Source organism: Ochotona curzoniae, unplaced genomic scaffold (genome assembly GCF_017591425.1).
Source record: "Ochotona curzoniae isolate NIBS_2020 unplaced genomic scaffold, NIBS_Ocur_1.0 scaffold_3890, whole genome shotgun sequence".
NCBI lineage: Eukaryota > Metazoa > Chordata > Mammalia > Lagomorpha > Ochotonidae > Ochotona > Ochotona curzoniae.
This window is the reverse complement of record NW_024467115.1, coordinates 25,550,781-25,570,383: the sequence shown is the minus strand read 5'-3', so window position 1 is coordinate 25,570,383 and position 19,603 is coordinate 25,550,781. Positions and strand designations below refer to the sequence as shown.

The window sequence follows — 19,603 nt, the reverse complement described above, 5'->3', positions numbered from 1 at the left end:
ACAGATAAACCACATCCTATCCTCAAGAAAGTTACAGTCAGGACAGGTATCTGCTCTCAGCCTCATGATCCTGTCGACCTGGGTAGTCCCACCCCTGCCCTAAGTAGGCAGTATTCACTTCCTAGTGTCATGAGTTTCAAATGGCAACCTCGTAGAGACGAGACCGTGACATGACACAAACCATCGTGGGTTCGTAGGAAGTGAGAGTGGTGATTATTAAAGAGGATAATCACAGATCCTCAGGGAGCGCTGTTCAAGTGTTCATCACTGAAATCAAGTGTAGATTATGAAATGGGAGGAACTGCTGATGCCCTCTCACCGGCCTCGCCTCCGTGAACTACTCTGTCGTGTGTGCTCTCGCTGCTGATCTGATAACCTTGACATCGTGGCTGGTTGTAGCTTTAAAGTGTTACACTGTCCAAAACTACTGTCTTTTTAAGGTTATGTAGTATTTACTCATTCATTTATTTGAAAGGTAAAGTTACATAGAGAAGAGACAGAGAGAGGGGGAGAACTCAACATGTGCTGGTTAATGCCCCAGATGACTCCAACCACCAGGGCTGGGTCAGCCTGAACTCAGTAGCCAGGGACTCCATCTGGGTCTTCCACGTGGGTGACAAGAGCCCAAAAACTCCACATTTACCACTGCCCTCCTAAGCATATTAGCAGGGCATTGGATGGGAAAGAAGTAGCCAAGATGCACAAGCAGTGGCTTAACTTACTGAGCTACAATGCCAACCCCAGGCATTACCTTCTAATAGTTTATACTAAACCCCCAACAATTTTCCAAAGCATGAAAGGGTGGGGAGCAGTTCAATCCCTAAGAGCCTCTGCTGTGTTTTTTTTTTTCAAGTTATTTATGTGGAAATTTCTCTTTTTCTGTATGCCAATAAATGCTGTGCTGATTTCAGAGATCTGGGATGAGAGTAGCATCACACTGCAGAAAAAGTCACCCTAATAGAGGATGACCAAGGTAGAACAACCCGAATCAGATCACTACGTTGTTATTCCATGAGAGCATACATACATACTTTACTAAGGTCTTATATGTCAGCTACTATTCCTTATAATCACATTAGAAGTTAAGTACAAGCTTATGGTTTCAAGAAATGGGTTTAAGGAGGTTAAGTGACTTTGAGAAATCTAGGTCTGACTCCAGAAATTTCTCTCTTAACCCATAATTACCCCTCCATCTGCATGCTTTCTGTTATGTGTCTGCTTAAACATAACAACAAAATGAAGAGCCAAGAAGAGCCAAAGTTCAGAAAACTAATATCTGGCATTGGCAAGCAAATGTCATTGGTAGATCCTTCAGAGGATCCACCAGTTTTGTTCAGTCAAAATGTGCCCAACACCAAATCTTTCCTACAACAAGCCAAAGCATTCATAATTGTATGCTTGTAATCACACCAGGGACCGAATTATAGAGGCTTACTCCTACATAAAAGAGACTTCCTCCTGTCACCCATGTGGGAGTCCCAGAGGGAGTTCCTGGCTACTGAGTTCAGGATGACCCAACCCTGGCCGTTGAAGCCATATGGGAAGTTAACCATCATATATAAATTCTTCCCCCTCGCTCTGTCTCATCTCCTCTCTGTAACTTTACCTTTTAAGTAAATGAATGAGAAAATAATACATAACACTCCCATGAAAAATCAATGCCATTGTGTACACAGTCTGGCTTTGAGAATGGATTTGTTTGGGGGACAAATATTGTGGTACAGTTGCTTAAATCCACCACATACAATTCCGGGATCTCATATGTCCCACCTGTTTATTTTCATCCAATTCCCTGCTCTAATGCACCTGAGGAAACAGAGGACGGCCCAGGTGCTCGGGTCCCTGACATCATCAAGGGAGACCCAGATGGGTTTTCAGGCTCTTGACTTCAGGTTGGTCCAGTTCTGGATGCTATGGCCATTTGGGAAATGAGTCAGTAGATTGAATCAATCTCTCTCTATATATATCTCTCTCTCTTTCTCTCTCAAACATAAATCTTATTTTAAGACAAGGAGAATTAATCCATTTAAAAGCGTTGTCAAATTTAAACTGCAACAAACTCCCCAGTATTGTATCCTGAGACACTTCCAGAGAGACAAGCGTTTCTTTCCACTTTTCCCACTAAAAATATCCCTTTCTCTTCAAAACACGGGGCGATTTTCAATTCACTTTTTTTATAATTAGAGTTTCTATGGATGCATTAAAAAGAATGTGAGTCCTCCAGTCATCATTTCCAGGAGTGATTATGTTGAAGATCTCTCAAGAAGGATCAGGTATAGTTTTAAACAGATCAATGTGTAGCACCTTTCTCCACTACCGCCCCACTGCGCCCCCCCAAACAGTGCCTACTGCTCTCTGTCGCTGTGCATCCAAAACGAAGCAAGCATCAGAGTGGAATAGCTTCTTGTAGAAAACATATATTTTGGAACACAAAGAGAATGGAAGAGTCATTATGCATTCATTTGATCCTTTTCTGAAGTGGATAATGGATTGAGCCAGGTAGCCTTCCTGGATGACAAACACAGATGTAGATGATGCCTTATGGTTCCAGGACCTCATGCTTTGTGCATTGTTTCACTCATGGTAATACAATATTTGCACTGGCTTTTCAAATTTTCTGTACTATTTAAGTGGGTATTCAAAAATGCCAGCAATGTCCACCTCAAAAATCACAAGGCTGTTTTACATTTGAGCATCTGTTTGTAAAAGTGAGTGTATAGGAAGCACAGACACGAGGGCTTTAAAATGAGACCAGCAAGGTTGGAAATGTGTGCTTGTCATATTTACCTCTGGATTTAGAAAATCATTCTGAATCTTTATTCATACTAATAATAACAACTACCTTATAGGGTTATTATACATGAAAAAATCACAACAGTAATTGGCACACAATAATCGATTGTGCTGTCATTGTAATTATTTCCATCAGAGTACTCCATAGAAATAGATCAATGGGAGGAAAGGGAGGAAGAGAGAAGATAGACAGATGATAAATGCAGACAAAACAAATAGATGACTAATGAATAGATTAAAAAGGATCCATTAGTATCATCAGCTCATACTTTTATGGTGGCTAAGAAGTCCAATGATAAGCCATCTACAAAATGAGAAAAGAGCAACTGTAGAATGGCTCAGTCCACATCCATGCTAATGACCTCATTTAAACTTGATGACCTATGTGATTGCCCTGTCTCTGTTCTATGTTCATGATCATATTTTGCAGTACCATGAATTAGAACTCCAACATATGTTATTTGTGGAGCCACAGTTTAAACCCATAGTAAGAACAGATAGGAAAAAAAATAGCATTTAATATATTTCTGTAAAGAATACATTTTTTTTGAACAAGTGAAAACTGCAAGGGAAATGCTTTTTAAACTCTCAAACAGCACATTTATTCTAGGATTGTATTATTAGGGTAATAGAAATATGCAGCTCTTTTTAAAGGTAAGACATACCTAGTTTTTTAAGTGGTCCTTCTCTGAGGAAAGCAAGTAGCCAAGGGATTCCACAATGTTGGCCAGCCCAATGCTTATCATACTGCCTTTTAAGAGGTTCGGCTATTCATTCAGCAGATACAATCAAATAATCTGTACTTTATATAATGTTAGATTTTAAGTGGATAGAGGAAAATCTAAAATAAGGTATATGCCATAGGGAGTAGTTTGCAAGCTTGTGAACATGTAATTTTATATTTCTTATTTTCATTCTTTATTAATTCAAAATAAGCTTCCAAAGGCTGACTTCCAGAGACCCATGCAAGCTATAAGGCAGTCAACAAATGTGTGATCTTGCCATTATGTCTCAGTGTCAAATGGAAGCATGCCATCATACACCACCGTTCAAATGAAAGACAATCCGTTACTTCATCATAGTACGATTCTAAACATTACAATCGTTCTTTTGGCTGTGAAAGAAATAGGCAATAATTTCCAAATCAATGGATATTAGACTGAATTTGACACTAAACTAACACCATGAAAAAACACACTGCAAAAGGCGGAGAGCACAACCTCCCCACATTCAGAAGAGAAGCAAAGTTACCCAAGCATAACGCCAGAGGGGACAGCAGCTTTGGGTGACAGGTGGCACGCCTCTCCGCCAAGGATAAGGCGTTGCTCCTGGCAGTTTCTCTGCTGTGGCATGTGACCTAAGTGGCATTTCACAGCTGAGGAACCAGCTTGTGATATGCCTTTGCTTCACAGAGAGGCGGGCCCCATGCCCACAGAGACTGCCACTCAGCTGCAAAATGTTGCAATACACTCACCAGTGTCCTTGCAATAAAATATTTATGTTGCTCTGAAGATGTAGATGAGATGTATGATTAAAGATATTATGCCAGTAAAGAAAGAAGGTGCCTTCCTTGCAAAGGTATCACTTTCCAGTGTACAAGTTACACTGAAGCTAAAAAGGACCAGAATAGTGAGTGGGCAGAGAAAAGCTAAAAAAACAATCCCCTGCTTATCTGTCTCTTTCAGAAATGTGCAAAAGAGGATCTACTCTATTTTGACTAATATAGCAGATATAAACTCAAACTCTGACATTCTTAGCTCTCTAGCTTTTGAATCAATCCCTCCACAACTCTCCTCTAGGGACCCATACTCCAGAATAACTGAGCAGCTCTTCTGTCCCTGTGTATCTGTTAGCACTTCACTCAGAACATTTATTCACGTGATTTCATTCATGAAAGACTCTGCTTCAATTATGTATTTTCAAAACTAGTTATCATCTAAGATACAATTAAGCATTTTAAAAAAAATGTTTTATTTGTCCAACCAAAGAAAAAGACAGGCTGAGAGAGATGTATTTATTCACTTCTCAAATGCCGTAAGACTGGGCTCTAGGCCACGCAAAGCCAGAACGGAATTCAATGTGGGTTTTACGTAGAGAATCCAAGCACTTGAGCCATCACGTGCTGCCTTCAGGGTGCACATCAGAAGGAAGTGGGCTGAGAAGCACAAGTGGGATTTAAATCTGTGCACTTTACTGTGGAAATCCAAGTGATATCTTAATCTCTGTGTGTCAACACCCACTCTTTAAGACACAGTTCAAGTCCTACTTACTCTAAGCTCCCTTTTATCAGAGACATCGTCCCTACTTCAATCCCTAATGCCTCACGCACTGGCATGACAATAATCATTCTCCTGGCTCTCCTCCTGGACTATAAGCAATGACCAAAACCGCACAGTGCATATGAATATTGCAAACATGGACAAACACTATTTTATTGTATTATAAAAATTATAATGCACGTGTAACTTCTTACAATTATTTGCCCATGTTTCCAAACATTACTCACATCTGCACACTTGGATTCCTTATTTCAAATTGATTGATTTATTTACTTTTATAAATTTGAAAGGCAGACAGAGACAGAATCACTTGTTTATTCCCATAAGTGTCTACAACCAGAATCGGTCCAACTGAAAGATCAGAAAATGATCTTGGTCTTCCACATGTGATCTCCTAGCAAGAAGAAGCAATCGGGGAGTAGGCCTGGACTTGAATCTGTGCACCCCAGTGCTGGAGACAGACACCCCAAGCAGTGTCCTGAACATTGTGCCAAACACCTGCTCCTGGACTCATTGCTGATGCCTAATGATGAGTGGGAATTTCGTTTGTGTGAGAAGTTGAACTGGATTGGCTGGTTGATATTGCGCTGAAGCTTGTCCTCTAAGTCAAGCTACAAACACAAAGAATGGAAGAAAATCAGAAAATAGGGAAAGTGGGAGAAGAAATACAAATTGGTGATCAAAAAAGTTACAGTTGGGCTGTAGTGGAATGTTTATGTGTGGCAACCACATGCAACCTCAGGCAATCACTTAATCTCCCATTACCATTTTCAAATCAAGGACGTAGATATGTATCTCCTTTAACACAAAACCTACCACTGTAAATAAATGCTAAAGAGTAGTAGTATCTTATAACTTTTTGGACAATGCACAGGCTAGTAGAGAAACTGAATAATGAGAACAAGAAAGTAATAGAAGCTGTGGTAATGGAATTCAATTAATTGTACTTATATAAATACATACAGTTGTGTAGGCACTTACACAGCAATTAAGATACCATTTGTGCTAACCATTTTCCCTACTGGAGTGCCTCGTTCAAATCTCAGCTTCAACCTTGAGTCCAGTTTCCTATGTGTGTGCATTCTAGAAGGAAGTAGGTGATTATTCAAGGACTTGAACCTCCACTATTCATTTTGGAAACCTGACTTGAGTTCTCAGCTCCCGGGCACTTGGCAATGAAATCAGTAGATGTGTGGTCTCTCTCCCCACCTCTCTCTCCACTCCTTTCTTCTCTCTCCATTTCTCTCTATCTCTCAAATTAAATAGACAATAAATATTTTGCAACATAAAAGAACAGTTTCAAGCTTACATCACACTGATTCCTCTGAGCCTCATGGGAAGAAATGTTTAATACACTTTTATAAAGAAAAAGGGCAGTTCACTGGCTTATTCATAATTGTGGGTGTAGTTCATGCAAGAGAATCGGAAACTTTATTCAGCAACCCCCATCCCTTTACATATGGGCACTAAACTGTGCAGGAAAACCTGAGATCTGGAGACCAATATTCATATCATGGAAGAAAAATAAGTAAAAATAACATTTGATTATTTTAATTCACAATACAACTACTACGTTCCCTCTATTATTACTAAGATCAAAGGTAAAGAACAGTGTCAGATAAATAAGGTCCAGCAATAAAACATGTAGTTAATTGAATCTTTGTGATATTCAAATTATGTGAGGGAGAAGAAAATTTTTTAAAAAGAAAAGTAATTTGTAAACAGATAAGCAAATATTCCCAGGGTTGCTGATTCTTGGAAATTAGATGCTTATTTACTCTTTTGTTTCATTTGCATTTATAGTACTAAGCAATGAGAATTGATGTGAGGCCCTGCAAGCTCTTAAATCATCCAACTCCTTAGTAAAGCAAACAGCATTTGAAACAAAAGCCTACCTGGCTATTCCGTGGAGCAAATATCTGTGGTGTGTCTGCATATGCAAAGCACTGTGCTAACTATTACTATTGGGATGATATCAATGAATAAAGAAAGCTGGGACCCACCTTCCCACAGTTCACATTCCACCTGGGGAGACAGTCTACTGAGGTAGATGTTACAGTGGGAGAGAGCAGCTATACTACTAAAACTTTATTAATTATCACACCACATCCAACAATTATTCAGGCTAGGTAAAGCATATTTTAAAGATCATTGAATGTCAAAAATGCACAGGTAAATATCTAGTATAATTTTCTAAACAGTCATATTTTAAAAGTCATTTCTCTGCTTATGTCAAAAGTGTAGACCATTATTTTTAGACATACATAAATACTAAAGGAAACCATCCATAAGTGAGTGATTTTATACAGTGTAAACAAAGAATCTATCTTACCTCTCACCTAAGAAGTACGCCATCAGATGGCAATGTGGGCAACAATTCTGCCCGAATTGTGATCCACACACTCTCAGAGAAACACAGTCCCAGAGGTCCACCCTGCAAGACTCCACCGGAATCTGTGCTGTAACATCCTGCAGCTGATTGACACACACACCAGGCTCGAGTAGCTTGCTCCAGTGCATCCTCTGCACCTAGCAAAAGCCTAAAAGGGGCCTCCTGAAGAGGAGATTCTGCACACTTCAAAATTCATCACCCTCTGGGTATTTTTTTAAATTTTTTAAAGAAGAGATTTTTTTTGTTAGGCATAACTTTTATTACAATGTCAGGTCAAGCAGAGTCCATAATAAACTTCCTTTCAGGGTATACCCATATAGCATTAAAAACAACATGAAATTTGTTTTTGCATTTGTTTTTACAATCTGATGTTTCTAGCTTAAAAAAAAAGAGAGAGGTAATTCTCATGTGTATCAATGCACAGTGCCTCTATTGTCTGATTAATGAGTATCTATTAACAAGATAAAAAAAGAAGTGGAGCATCTTTTTAGCAATTCATCCTCCCTCAAGCTCTGTTGCTCAGATTAAACCACGCTGCCCTTAGCTCAGAAAGGAGCATGGAAGCATGGTAAGTGTGTACTAAGCTCACATGGGTCATACACAAGACTGGTTGCCAGACTAGAGGCAATCACGGTCCAGGAGGCACCAAAGGAGAGAATCAGGAAAAGTCACAAGTGGTAACAGCAAGTACACTTTCTGTCTCTCACAGCCAATTTACAAACAGCCTTATTTTTCCCCAGGAGTTCAGATAAAGGAGAGCTGGAAGGAGCCTGCTACCAATCCACAGGGGCACAGCTGGCCTATTCAGCATTGAAGGTGGAAGAGAGACTGTTTCAGCTACACACACTCTGCCAAAAACGAACAAAATATCCAAGCATAGCCACACAGCAAGATCCAGGTTGCTGGGAAGTAGCGAACAGTGTCAGACACAGGATTGAGTCAGGGAAAGGACCTTGGGCCAATTGAATGACTGTGATCCTCAATTATGTGACCAGAATCTCATGGATTCTTCTGCACACCCAATTTGTCTGCTATTTTTAACCTATTAAGCTGGGAGTGCATGATACACTCCCCCTCACATTTAAAAACAAAAACCTCTCAGATTGTCATTACCATCTGTTTCTATAACACACAGAAATTTCAGTAAGGCTCTCTACTTACAAATTGGTCATTTCCATTTATACATACAAAAGCCCTTCGAAAATTAGTGCAAATGTAATCAATTTTTGTCAACTTTTTGAAGACCCCCTTGTACATTAATGTCTTAACTCTGTCCAAAATAAAATGGAAATATATTACAGCATAAACAGAAATCACAAATCATGGCACTGAATTAAGGTGGAAAATGCTGGCATCTATGCATGTAGCTAGACCATTTTTCTGCTTTGAGTATTAAGTGTAGTTTGGAGCTTCCTGATAGGCAAAAGAAAACAGAAAACCCAATACACTCATGAAGTACATATGTTCTTCAAGAGAAACAAATGGCTTTCCAGAATTAAAATTTTTTAAAATCTACTTATAAAAGATTTTATGCAGGCTGCATTGAATGACATAATTAGCAACAGCTTCAACAAAAACATAGTGAAAATTATAAAGTATTATTTACATTTCCAATGCATGTTCTGAAGTTCAAGAAATGACAAGAAGAAACTATTAACACACAATTTGTAAAAAAGACAATTCTCAAAGAGGAGCCAATATAGTCAGTTATGTAATATATCTGAAAACCAATTTTCATGCACAGATTAATAACGCTCTCTTAGCAGATCCTTTTAATAGCAATTCCCTTGTCTGGCCTTTTGGCAGGATCCACAGACTGTGGTTTGTGGGAAGCACTTGTTAGCCTGCGTAACTTATGAAAGAAAGATTGTGGTATTTTGCACATTGGGCAAGCAGGTGGCCAATTTAATGCACTTCTATGAAAGCCGAGACATCTTGCTTTATCTGGGAGCACACACTCCTAGACAGAATATCAAAACAGGATAAACTTGACACTACTAGATACAGGCAGTTTCCAATCTCAGGTCCTCAAAAATATGGCCTAGGTGTCGTTTTAAAAGATTTATTTAATTAGTTTATTTGAAAGAGCAACAGAATGACGGGGGAAGAAAGAGAGGAGAGAGAGAGACAGCCACTGTTTCGTTCCTAGTTGCCTACCACAAGCAGAGCTAAGAAACCCAATGCCAGAACTCAGGAATTCCACCTGGGTCTCCTACATAGGTATCAGGGGCCCGGGAAGTTGGGTCTTCATTTCCTGCTTTCCCAGACACAGAACCAGAGGGAGTTTTAAGAACTGAAGTAGCCAGGATATGGACTGGCACTCTGATAGGGGACGCCACGTTGCAAACAGCAGTTTAAACCACTACACCTTAACAGTACCCTCCTTTATTTAATCTGTTTCTCTCCATTTCCATTCCCCTCTTTGAATAATTGAGAAAAGAAAGCACATTCTGTGTTACTTTCAACCTCATATTCTCTTCCCCAATAATAACTTTATCGCCACTGAGGAAAGCCTCATGGTCACGGTTATCTCTGGCTCTTCAACAATCTTGCTTTATCAACTATCTTCAAATTTCTTTCTACTCACTTACCTGTCAGTCTTTAAACCTGCCTAAGGTTTTCTCATCTAAATAAGTTGTTTGCTTATTTCATTCTGAGATGCTCCTTTCTCTAGCTACATTTTGTACCTCCCTCCATTCTCCCTCTATACCACTACTCACCACTTCCTCTGATCTCTGCCCTGGATTTAGAAATCTACAAATTATTGTGGAAGGTAGAAGCAGAAAAGCAAAAGCTCACAAGCCTGGCAGCATATTCCCATTTTTCAAGCACACAACTCTCAGATATCAAGATATTAAATCAATCCAAGTGTCAATCAATTGATACCTAGAAGAGTCGTGGTATACATACATGATGCAATACCAAAATACTCAGCCATAACGAAAGATGAAATCCTGTCTTTTGCAACAAAATGGATGCCACTGGAGACTATTATGCATAGTCAAATAAACCAGTTCTAAAATGACAAATATCATATATTTTCCCTGATTTGTGATAACCAATACACAGAATACAAAAATGCAGTGCCTATGAACAAAATTGACATTTGACATTGGGTTATTATTTATAACCCTTACTTATACTCTTGAGGAATTTTTTCTAGTTATTATTTGTAGTATTCTTTATTGCAGAAGATCAGGTTTGGATGTATTTATTATAAAAACAAAAATAAAAATGAGAAAAAAAAGGAGGAGAGAGAGTAGGAGTAAGGGAGAAAGGAAAAATGAGTGGGAAATATCATTATGTTCCTAAAACTATGTATATATGATGCATGAAATTTGCTTCTTCGTATCAAAAAAAATCTTTTTAGACAGCTTTCTTTTTTTTTTTAAGATTTATTTTTATTATTTTTTTATTGGAAAGGCGGATATACAGAGAGGAGAGACAGAGAGGAAGATCTTCCGTCCGATGATTCACTCCCCAAGTGAGTGCAACGGGCCGATGCTATGCCGATCCGAAGCCAGGAGCCTCTTCCGGGTCGCCCACGCGGGTGCAGGGTCCCAAAGCTTTGGGCTGTCCTCGACTGCTTTCCCAGGCCACAGGCAGGGAGCTAGACAGCTTTCTTGATTACAAAACACCTGAAGATGCGCTTCAACATTCCCCATTGCTTGTCCGTCATGTTAATAAAGTTTACAGACTCCCAGGCCCAGCATGGTAGCCTAGTGGTTAAAGTCCTCGCCTTGCAGGTGCCAGGATCCCATATGGATGCTGGTTCATGTCCCAATGGTCCCAGTTCCCATCCAGCTCCCTGCTTGTGGCCTGGAAAAATGGTAAAGGATGCCCCAAAGCCTTGGGACCCTGCACCCACAAGGGAGACCTGGAGGAGGTTCCTAGTTCCTGGTTTCAGATTGGCTTGACTTCAGACATTGTGGTCAGTTGGGGAGTGAAACAGCAGATGGAAGATCTTTCTAAGTCTCCCCTCCTCTTTGTATATCTGACTTTCCAATAAAAATTTTAAAAGCTAAAAAAAAAAAAAAAAAAGCTTACAGATTCCCAGACTATATATATCAGCATTCAGTATGGACCAGGATTCACTGGCTCACACTCCCCACTCCAGCTAAGAAGTCCTGATTACTTTTCATACTATGGAAATGTTTTCAATACTTATTCTGTTTTTCACAAATGTTATGTTCCCAAACAAAAACCATGCAAAATTACCTTTTTTCTGGGTAGTTGCACCTTAAATATTATCATTCCATCTTTCCTAAACATGTATTAAAAATTCATGTTTCTAAAATGCCTATCCATGATTAGCTAGTAATAGCTAGTTTTTACTTATTTATATGTGTTCAAATTGCACATGTGTAAGCTAGTGAGCCAAACTATGTCTTCAAAACTCAGCGTACAGTTTTCATGAGATGTATCTTCAAGTAGAGTTGAATATATGCTTGGATGACTTTTAATTTAATCATGATAATTATTTCTACTGTATGAGGTGATACAATATTCAGAGGAAGTATATTGTCATGGATATTCATAATAGACTGAATGATCACCAGTTATTCAGGAAATGGCTTGCTGATGAAGGAGTTTGATACTTTGTACTTGACCCCATTATTCAGCTCTTTAAAAAAATACTTTATTTTTATTTGAAAATTAGTGTTACGGAGAGAAGAAAAGATGATGATCTATTCTCTACTGATTCACTCTCCAAATGGCCCCAACAGCCTCAGCTGAGCTAATCCAAAGCCAGGAGCCAGGAGTTTCTTCCAGTTTTCCCAAGTGAGTTCAGAGGCCCAAGTATTTGAGCCATCCTTTACTGCTTTCCTAGACTACATGCAAGGAGCTGAATCAGAAGCTGAGCAGTTAGGACTCAAACGGGGGTCCATTTGGGATGAGGGTGCAATAGGCAGCTGTCTAGTCCACTATGTCAAAGAACCAACTCCTGTTATTGAGTTCTTAATGTGTATTATTCAGTCCTGGCATATTAAGACAAATTGATAAAAAAAACAACTTACAGTTAATAAGACAAATTAATTTTAAAAATTCACAGGCCTGGCATGTTGTTCAGGATCTCATATAGGCACTGATTTGTGTCCCAGCTGCTACACTTCCTTTCCAGGCCCCTGCTTGTGGCCTAGAAAAGCAGTAGAGGATCACATGAAACCTTGGGCCCCTGCACCCATGTGGGAGACCCAGAAGAAGCTCCTGGCTCCTGGCTTTGGATCGGCTCAGCTCCAGAAGTTGCAGCCAATTGGGGAGTGAACCAGCAGATGAAGGATCTTTCTATCTCTCCTTCTTTCTGTAAATCTGTCTTTCAAATAAAAATGAATAAATCTTTTAAAAAATTTACAAGTCCTGGATATGTGCCCCAGTGGGTTAAGCTGCTGCCCGCAGCTCTAGCATTTTATTTTAGCACAGGCTTGAGTGTCTCTAGTTCTAATCCTGCTCTCTGTCATTTAGCCTGGGAAAGAAGTGGATGGCCCAAGTACTAAGGTCCCTGTCAGTCATGCGAGAAATCCAGGTGGAGTTTTGCTTTGTTCTGTTTTTCCTTTTTGTTTTTGTTTGTCTTCTAGGCCCAGGCCCATTGCAACCATTTATGGAGTGAAGCAGCAAATGGTAGATCTGTGTGTGTGTGTGTGTGTGTGTGTGTGTGTGTCCCTTTCTCTATAACTCTGTCTTTCAAAAAAGATATTAAAAAAATAATAATGTGAAAACCTTAGAACTTATTTACTTAAATGTTAGTAAAGGCAACTTAAGCTAATCATCATACAATTAAAAGAAACAGGTTAAAATCTCACTTTGCTATAATCTGGCTATAATAGCATTACTAATAACAACCAAAGCATGAGAGGAAAGAAGTGTAGGTTAATACTAAAAACAAAAATTTGAAAACACTTTGGGGATATTCCCTGGTCTCTAATAAATATTTTAGTTTGCTGTGATGGAGGAGGACTAAAAACGAAAAATACACAGGTGGAGAAACTGATATCATGTATAAAAAAGGGGAAAGCTGCCCCTGGTGAGGTAGCCTAATGGCTAAAGTCCTTGCCTTGCAATTGTCGAGATCCCATATGGGCGCTGGTTCTAACACCGGCAGCCCTGCTTCTCATCTAGCTCTCTGCTTGTGGACTGGGAAATTAATTAAGGACTGCCCAAGGCCTCAGGACCCTCCACCTGCATGGGAGATACTGACAAAGGCTCTGACTTCAGTCTGGCTCAGCTGTGTCTATTGCAGCCACTTGGAGAGTGAATCAGCAGACAGAAGATCTTTCTCTTTGTCTCTCTTCCTCTCTGTACATCTGACTTTCCAATAAAAATAAATAAATCTTAAAAAAAAAGGAAAGAGTCATTGTTGACAAATACAACAAACAAGGGGAGTTTGAAATATTTTGGATGACTCCCAGGAGCTAAAGGAGAATTGATAAAGTCAGAAAAACTTAACAGGTGAAACTCTTTCCGAATATAATCACTACATTTTCCTTGCTCTGTAGAAGCTCTAATCAGAATCATAAAACACTGAGCATGGGCAAAAATGCAACAGTAATATTTCAAGTATCTTTAATTGGATGGCCTAAATAATCTACAACACTCTCCTATTCCTTATTCTGCAAGAAAAAAAAGAATCATTAAAGTAGCTTCCTGTGAAATGGATCACAATCAAGCAAAAAATAAAGATACAAAGAAAGTCACAGGTTCAAAGATAGGAAATATGATACTTAGCAGAACATATAAAATAGTTACATGTAACTTCATTAGCCAAAGTCATAGTAAGCTTTTGTGTTTGTCTCTTAGGGAGATTTTGCTGCGATGCTATTAAACTTACGAAAATATTAAACAAAACAAGGTTTATAGAGGGGTCATATTTTTAAAAGAAAGCTAATGAGCATCAGTTGCATGTAATATAAAAGCAAAAGTGAAATAAATACACCAAAATGGAAACTGTAAATAAAAGGACCACTTTGGTATGAATATTTTTATAATTAGTGTAATTTAGACCTTTACCTTATTAATATCCACATGACTAAGAGAAAACATTAGGAAAGGCTTAAATGAAAATATCAACCCTCCCCCCAAAAAATCTTTTTGAAGGTACAAACTCAAAGAATATTGTTTACTGTAAATGTCAATGCTTTGAATTTAATTGGCCAGAATATTTTTAAGGCATTGTTTTCTATAACCTTTTAAAATGACGAACTCAGGTTTTGATGAGGAATCTGCATTTTATCAGAAGACAGAAATATATTGTCCTTGGCCCAGATACTCTTCTCAGAAGTAGGCTATTTTTGTACTCCATGCTTAGCGTATTTAAAGATACACATTCCAGGTGAATAACTTGTTCCAAAGTGCCTCATGATTTTGTTTGTAAATGAAGCTCTGTTGCTTAAGTGTCTCCTCTAGTCCGTTGGAAGGTCTGTCTCGATAGTCTCCTTGAGAACAAACCATGAACAATTTCTCAAGAATCTACTACTGATTTCTTCATAAGCACTCAGTCACTTTTACGTCAGACAAACTGACAGCTGTTGCTGCAGAACAAATGTGGCACAAACAGTGTAATACAAGATAGGAAGGACTGTAAGACTAAAAAAAAATCATTTTAAAACACAGAAAACACCTCCCTTCCACATAAAATAAAGTTGTACTGGCATATTAAAATAATCAGGACAAAGATCGGTTGTCTCGTTGATGGCCTAAACTCATACAAATTAATTACAAAACTGAAGGTTCACACGTCTTGTCACTTAGTCTCATTGATATTAACATGTCAGACCATTCTAACAAAAAAAAAAAATGGTAATGATACACAGATCAGGCAATGGCTGATTTGGAAAGGAGAGGTGAAGGTCACTGGAGGTTCTACAATTTCCAAGCTCCAAACTGCCAGTACGCAGACAAACTGGTCTTGTTGCTGAACAGTGCCCAGATGGCAAAGACCACGTCGATATGTGGCCTTCACTGCTAGCTGACAGGAAACTGTCACCAGTAAGTGACCCCATCAGTCTGAAGGCAGAAAAATTACTAAATGAGCCAAGAAAGTGCCTGTAGGCCAGTATACCATGGGTTCCTGGGAGGTAGAAGGCCAGAGCCTCAGGAAAAATGAATTTTCATCCTAGGTTTACACAAGGGAACTTGCACACAGTTTCTTTGCACACAAAAAAAAAACAAAATCAATCTAGTGTTCATGGATGCTATGTACAATAACAGAATGAACTAATTTTCTTTGAGAAGAGACACGGGTAGCACATACAAATGACACAGTGAATGCTATATTTTGGTAAATAACCACCAAAGTTAGCTGTGCTGCTGTTCTATGCACACAATCCAGTCTGGAATTAATGAGCACAATTTTATGATGACATTTTCTCTACCATACAACATTAGTTAGAATGAAAGAGGAAAATAAAGTCATGCAAACTAATACATGAGTGAAATTATATGACTGCTTCCTCTACAGAATTAATAAACACAAGTACGATTAATTTCATAAAAATGTAATTCTAGTTGTTCTAAAACAATCCATAGTAAAGTGACTCAAGTACAAAATGAACGTAAGATTTGGTGCCCTTTTTTTCTATATCTTACTCCCACCCAAATAAAACAAATTTGTAATAAAATATAGAAAACCACACTATTGTATAAAAATGACAAGATATTACTTCTTTGCAAATAAAGACTTTATAAAGATTCTGGCATCAATAATCAATGGCCTTCTTCAATGGGTGAGGAATTATTAACTATGTAACTAAGTCACAATCAATGTAGATTTTGTTCTTTCTTTTGCAGAGCTCTCTCCAGTGTTACTGTGGAACACATTTTAAACTTGTGTTTTCAGATTGTTCCATCTAAGAGCAAAGATTTCCATAACAGGCACCAGAATATACAATTAACATGAAGTAATAAATGTTCGGGAGCTATCATTTGAACTCAAATGTATCTGAAAAAGAAAAAGTTTTGTTCAGAAAAATAGGAATGAAGTTTTGGTAAAAGAAGTAGGCAGATCGTCATTAAAACTCAAGATTTAGAAACATGAGTCAGATTTGGAAAGTCTTAATATTGCAGCAAAAAGCTTTTCTTTCCCAAAAGCAAAATCTGAAATTATGTCTAATTCTTCATTATTTTTTAATATGATATTCTGTTCCCTTTATAAGTTAAAGCATCTATTCCAGCTAACAATAACGATATAATCACTTAGGTTAAAAAAAAATTTTGTTTTTACAAACAGATCTCACCACAATAACTGCAAATAATAAAGGAACATAAATTCATATCTATGATCTTTCCTTTAATACTTTGATTTTATGAAATAAGAATGTAGCAATGACCTCAAAATTCTCTACCATATGCACAAATACATGTGAATTGCCCCAGATCTGAAGTTATAAACAGGACCCAGTGTTTTTATAAAACTACTGCAGGACCTGAGAGCAGATGAGCTCAAAAATCTCATTTTACTTAAAAGCTCCACCAGCTAAGGTAGAAAGAATAAAGAAACATTTTTAAAAATTGAGAATTCACATCTATATGCCTCCAGGAAGGAAAAAGAAGCCTTTATCCCCAGGTAAATCTGTCATATTTTCAAAAGTCTTTTTAAACTTGACCTCTGTGATCCTTTTATTCAAAATTTATGATCGGTCTTACTTCATAACCTAATGAGAAAAGTCATTGTGTTAGAAGAGACCTGAAACCAAAAGTCGGACAAGAGATCATCAGTGTTATTTCTCATAAGACAAAATACTTATTGACAGAGGCAGAAGGAGTTTGGGGAATTTTAACAACTTGAGTAAGGGGGAAAGAAAGTTAACTTAAATTGTTTACCTTTCATGTTCAAGGTACTTCAGAATTTAAAACCTAAGTGCCTGAGAAGCTGGAGGAGATGAGTGCCTTACTGTTACATCCTCAAGGAAGTTGAAGATGTGTAAGAAGGGGCACAGTAGGATAAAGAAACAACTCCAGCTGATCATGACAGGATCTAACATTCAAATCCAACTGATGGAACGCTGCCCTTTTTTTTTTTCCTGATTGCTCACACTGGATTGGCCCTATAACCTTGGAAAATCAGCCAGTCACTGAAGGATATAACCCCTCAAGCAAATGAACCTTCGAAATAGAAACTCAGAATACAGAGTACACCACCACCTGTGTCTCAAACCTATACAGCTGAACAGCTAGCATAGAAAGTAAGATATTGCTTCTGTTTCTACTGTCTTCAGAAACTCCAAGGGACACAACTTGACTGCACTGTCACTATAAGGGAATGAGGACAAAAGGCAATGCCTGGGTGTGCGTGCCCAAGGATGACGTCTGGTTCTCACAACACTACTGATAATCAGGGAACGTGCTAGGTTCGATCCCAGCAGCGCATCATGCAATACCCTGGTCTTCCCAGACGCAATGCCTACCTTCTGTGTGGACTGCGGAGACATAGGTCCAATTGTAACGCTTGACTATATCAAGCATCGCCCTCGCCTGTAAGGTGTCCGAAGGGACAACTCTCAGGAAGTATTTGTACAAAGTTTTGTCACTTAGGTCGATGCTGGTGGCAGAATACGCAATCTGGGGGATGTCAAAGAGCTGGAGTAGGTTCTGTACTTGAATGGCTACGGAGCTGGAACCTGGGCCGATCACGCCCGCAATGGGCTTCTTAGTTCTGCCCGGGGGGAGGGACTGGCCGTCAGGCAAGCAGCGATTAAGTCCATCCTTCTCGTCCCGAATGGAAATCAGAGAGTCTCTGATGAACTCAATGCTCTGTTCCAGAGCCACGGAGGAGTGCCAGCAGGAGTCTCGGATCTCACTACCCAGAGTAATATTGGGCAGCAGCACCGGGTCCGCATTGATCTTATCCAGCGTGTGGAACATGGCCTCCACCCTCTGGATGCCATACTGCTCCCTGATCTCCCCACACTTCCTCTCGGGCACCTTCTCCGCTGGAGGCTGGTGGTGCACGGAGAAGAGCGCCCCGATGATGACATCCCCGTCCATTCTGGCCACCGAGCGCTGAGACGAGGCTTCTGCCAACAATACTTTCCTGCCGTGGTGACTGAGGAGAAGAGACATCTCCAAAAATATCGCCGGGAAGAAAACCCAGTGGAGTCGGACCATGGTGCTGGAGTCGCGGTCCGCCGCCTGCCGCCTGCCGCCCGCCAGCCGCCTTCTCGCCTGGTGCCACGCGCAGTCTCCCGGCGCGCACACCCAGAAGCGCGATGTTGACGCTCCCGGCTGGGTCGTCCCGGCCAGTGAGGCAGCTCCAAAGCCTTCGCCGTCTCCTCTGCAGCCTTCTTCCCTCTGCCGCCGCCTCCTCGCGATCCTCCACCACAGCCTCCAACGCCCCCTCGGGGGAGGTTTTAGGGGAGTCGGATTTCCAGTTCCTCACAGGTGCATCAAGGTAAATTGATCAAGAGTAGAAGGAAGACGTCTCGTTGGCAACTGGGAGCTGGACGCTGCCGACAAAAGAGGGAAAATCAGAGCCCCAGAATCAGGGGACCTGAGTAAGAACTCTGGGGTAAATGATGTTGGATAGTCGCTCCATCAAATTTGTTTCAGCCCATCCTGATTCGGGCTGCAGGGTCAGCCTGGAATATAGTTCTGGTGCTTGAGGAAGGCATGCATCCCGCCCCTCTGCGCTCCTGGGTCCTTGGAGATCAGAGTCCCGCCGACCCGCCCTCTCCTCCAGCCTCCATTCTCCTCTCCGTCCCCAAACATCACACTATAACTCAGAGGCAGTGGGGGTGAGGATAGGGCACGCGGAGGAAAGAAAGAAGGAGGGAGGAGGGGATGAGTTAGGTCCTTCAACCAAGCAGGACTTTAAGCATATGAAAGAATAAACTTTTTTTCCCAGAAGGAAATTTGGAAACTCATTGTAAAGGTGGAGCTGACACTTTAATTTGCACCTAAACAAAGAGCACATCTTTTACCTTAACTTTAAGGGGTTGCAGAGACCCTAAACTGCAAATACCAACAGTAAATATATATTTGTCCCCTTGAAGAAAACCCGTATTAGTTACTAAGGCAACGCCTGGCCAAGTCCCGGCATGTCGGAGTTTCCTGCTTCTCACCCTAAGAAAAGAGGTTTATAGTGTGTGTTCTGGGGGACAGGGTGCAGACAGGGTTACCCACTTCCGCAGATGGAAAAAGCTGGGGA

The 19,603-nt window shown here is 39.9% G+C and overlaps 1 protein-coding gene across 3 annotated transcripts in view; it reads right to left on the bottom strand.

Annotated features, from left to right (window-relative positions):
• GRM1 (glutamate metabotropic receptor 1) overlaps positions 1 to 18,778 on the bottom strand; it is a 328,706-nt gene extending 309,928 nt beyond the window's left edge. Inside the window, exon 1 of one of the 3 annotated variants that reach the window (XM_040965269.1) lies at positions 17,865 to 18,778. In XM_040965269.1, the coding sequence (XP_040821203.1) occupies positions 17,865 to 18,564 (700 nt within the window). In that variant the 5' untranslated portion in view covers positions 18,565 to 18,778. The remainder of the gene's footprint in view (positions 1 to 17,864) is intronic. The other 2 variants (XM_040965270.1, XM_040965271.1) reach the window with 2 other exon arrangements.
• Between the last annotated feature and the right edge of the window lie 825 nt (positions 18,779 to 19,603).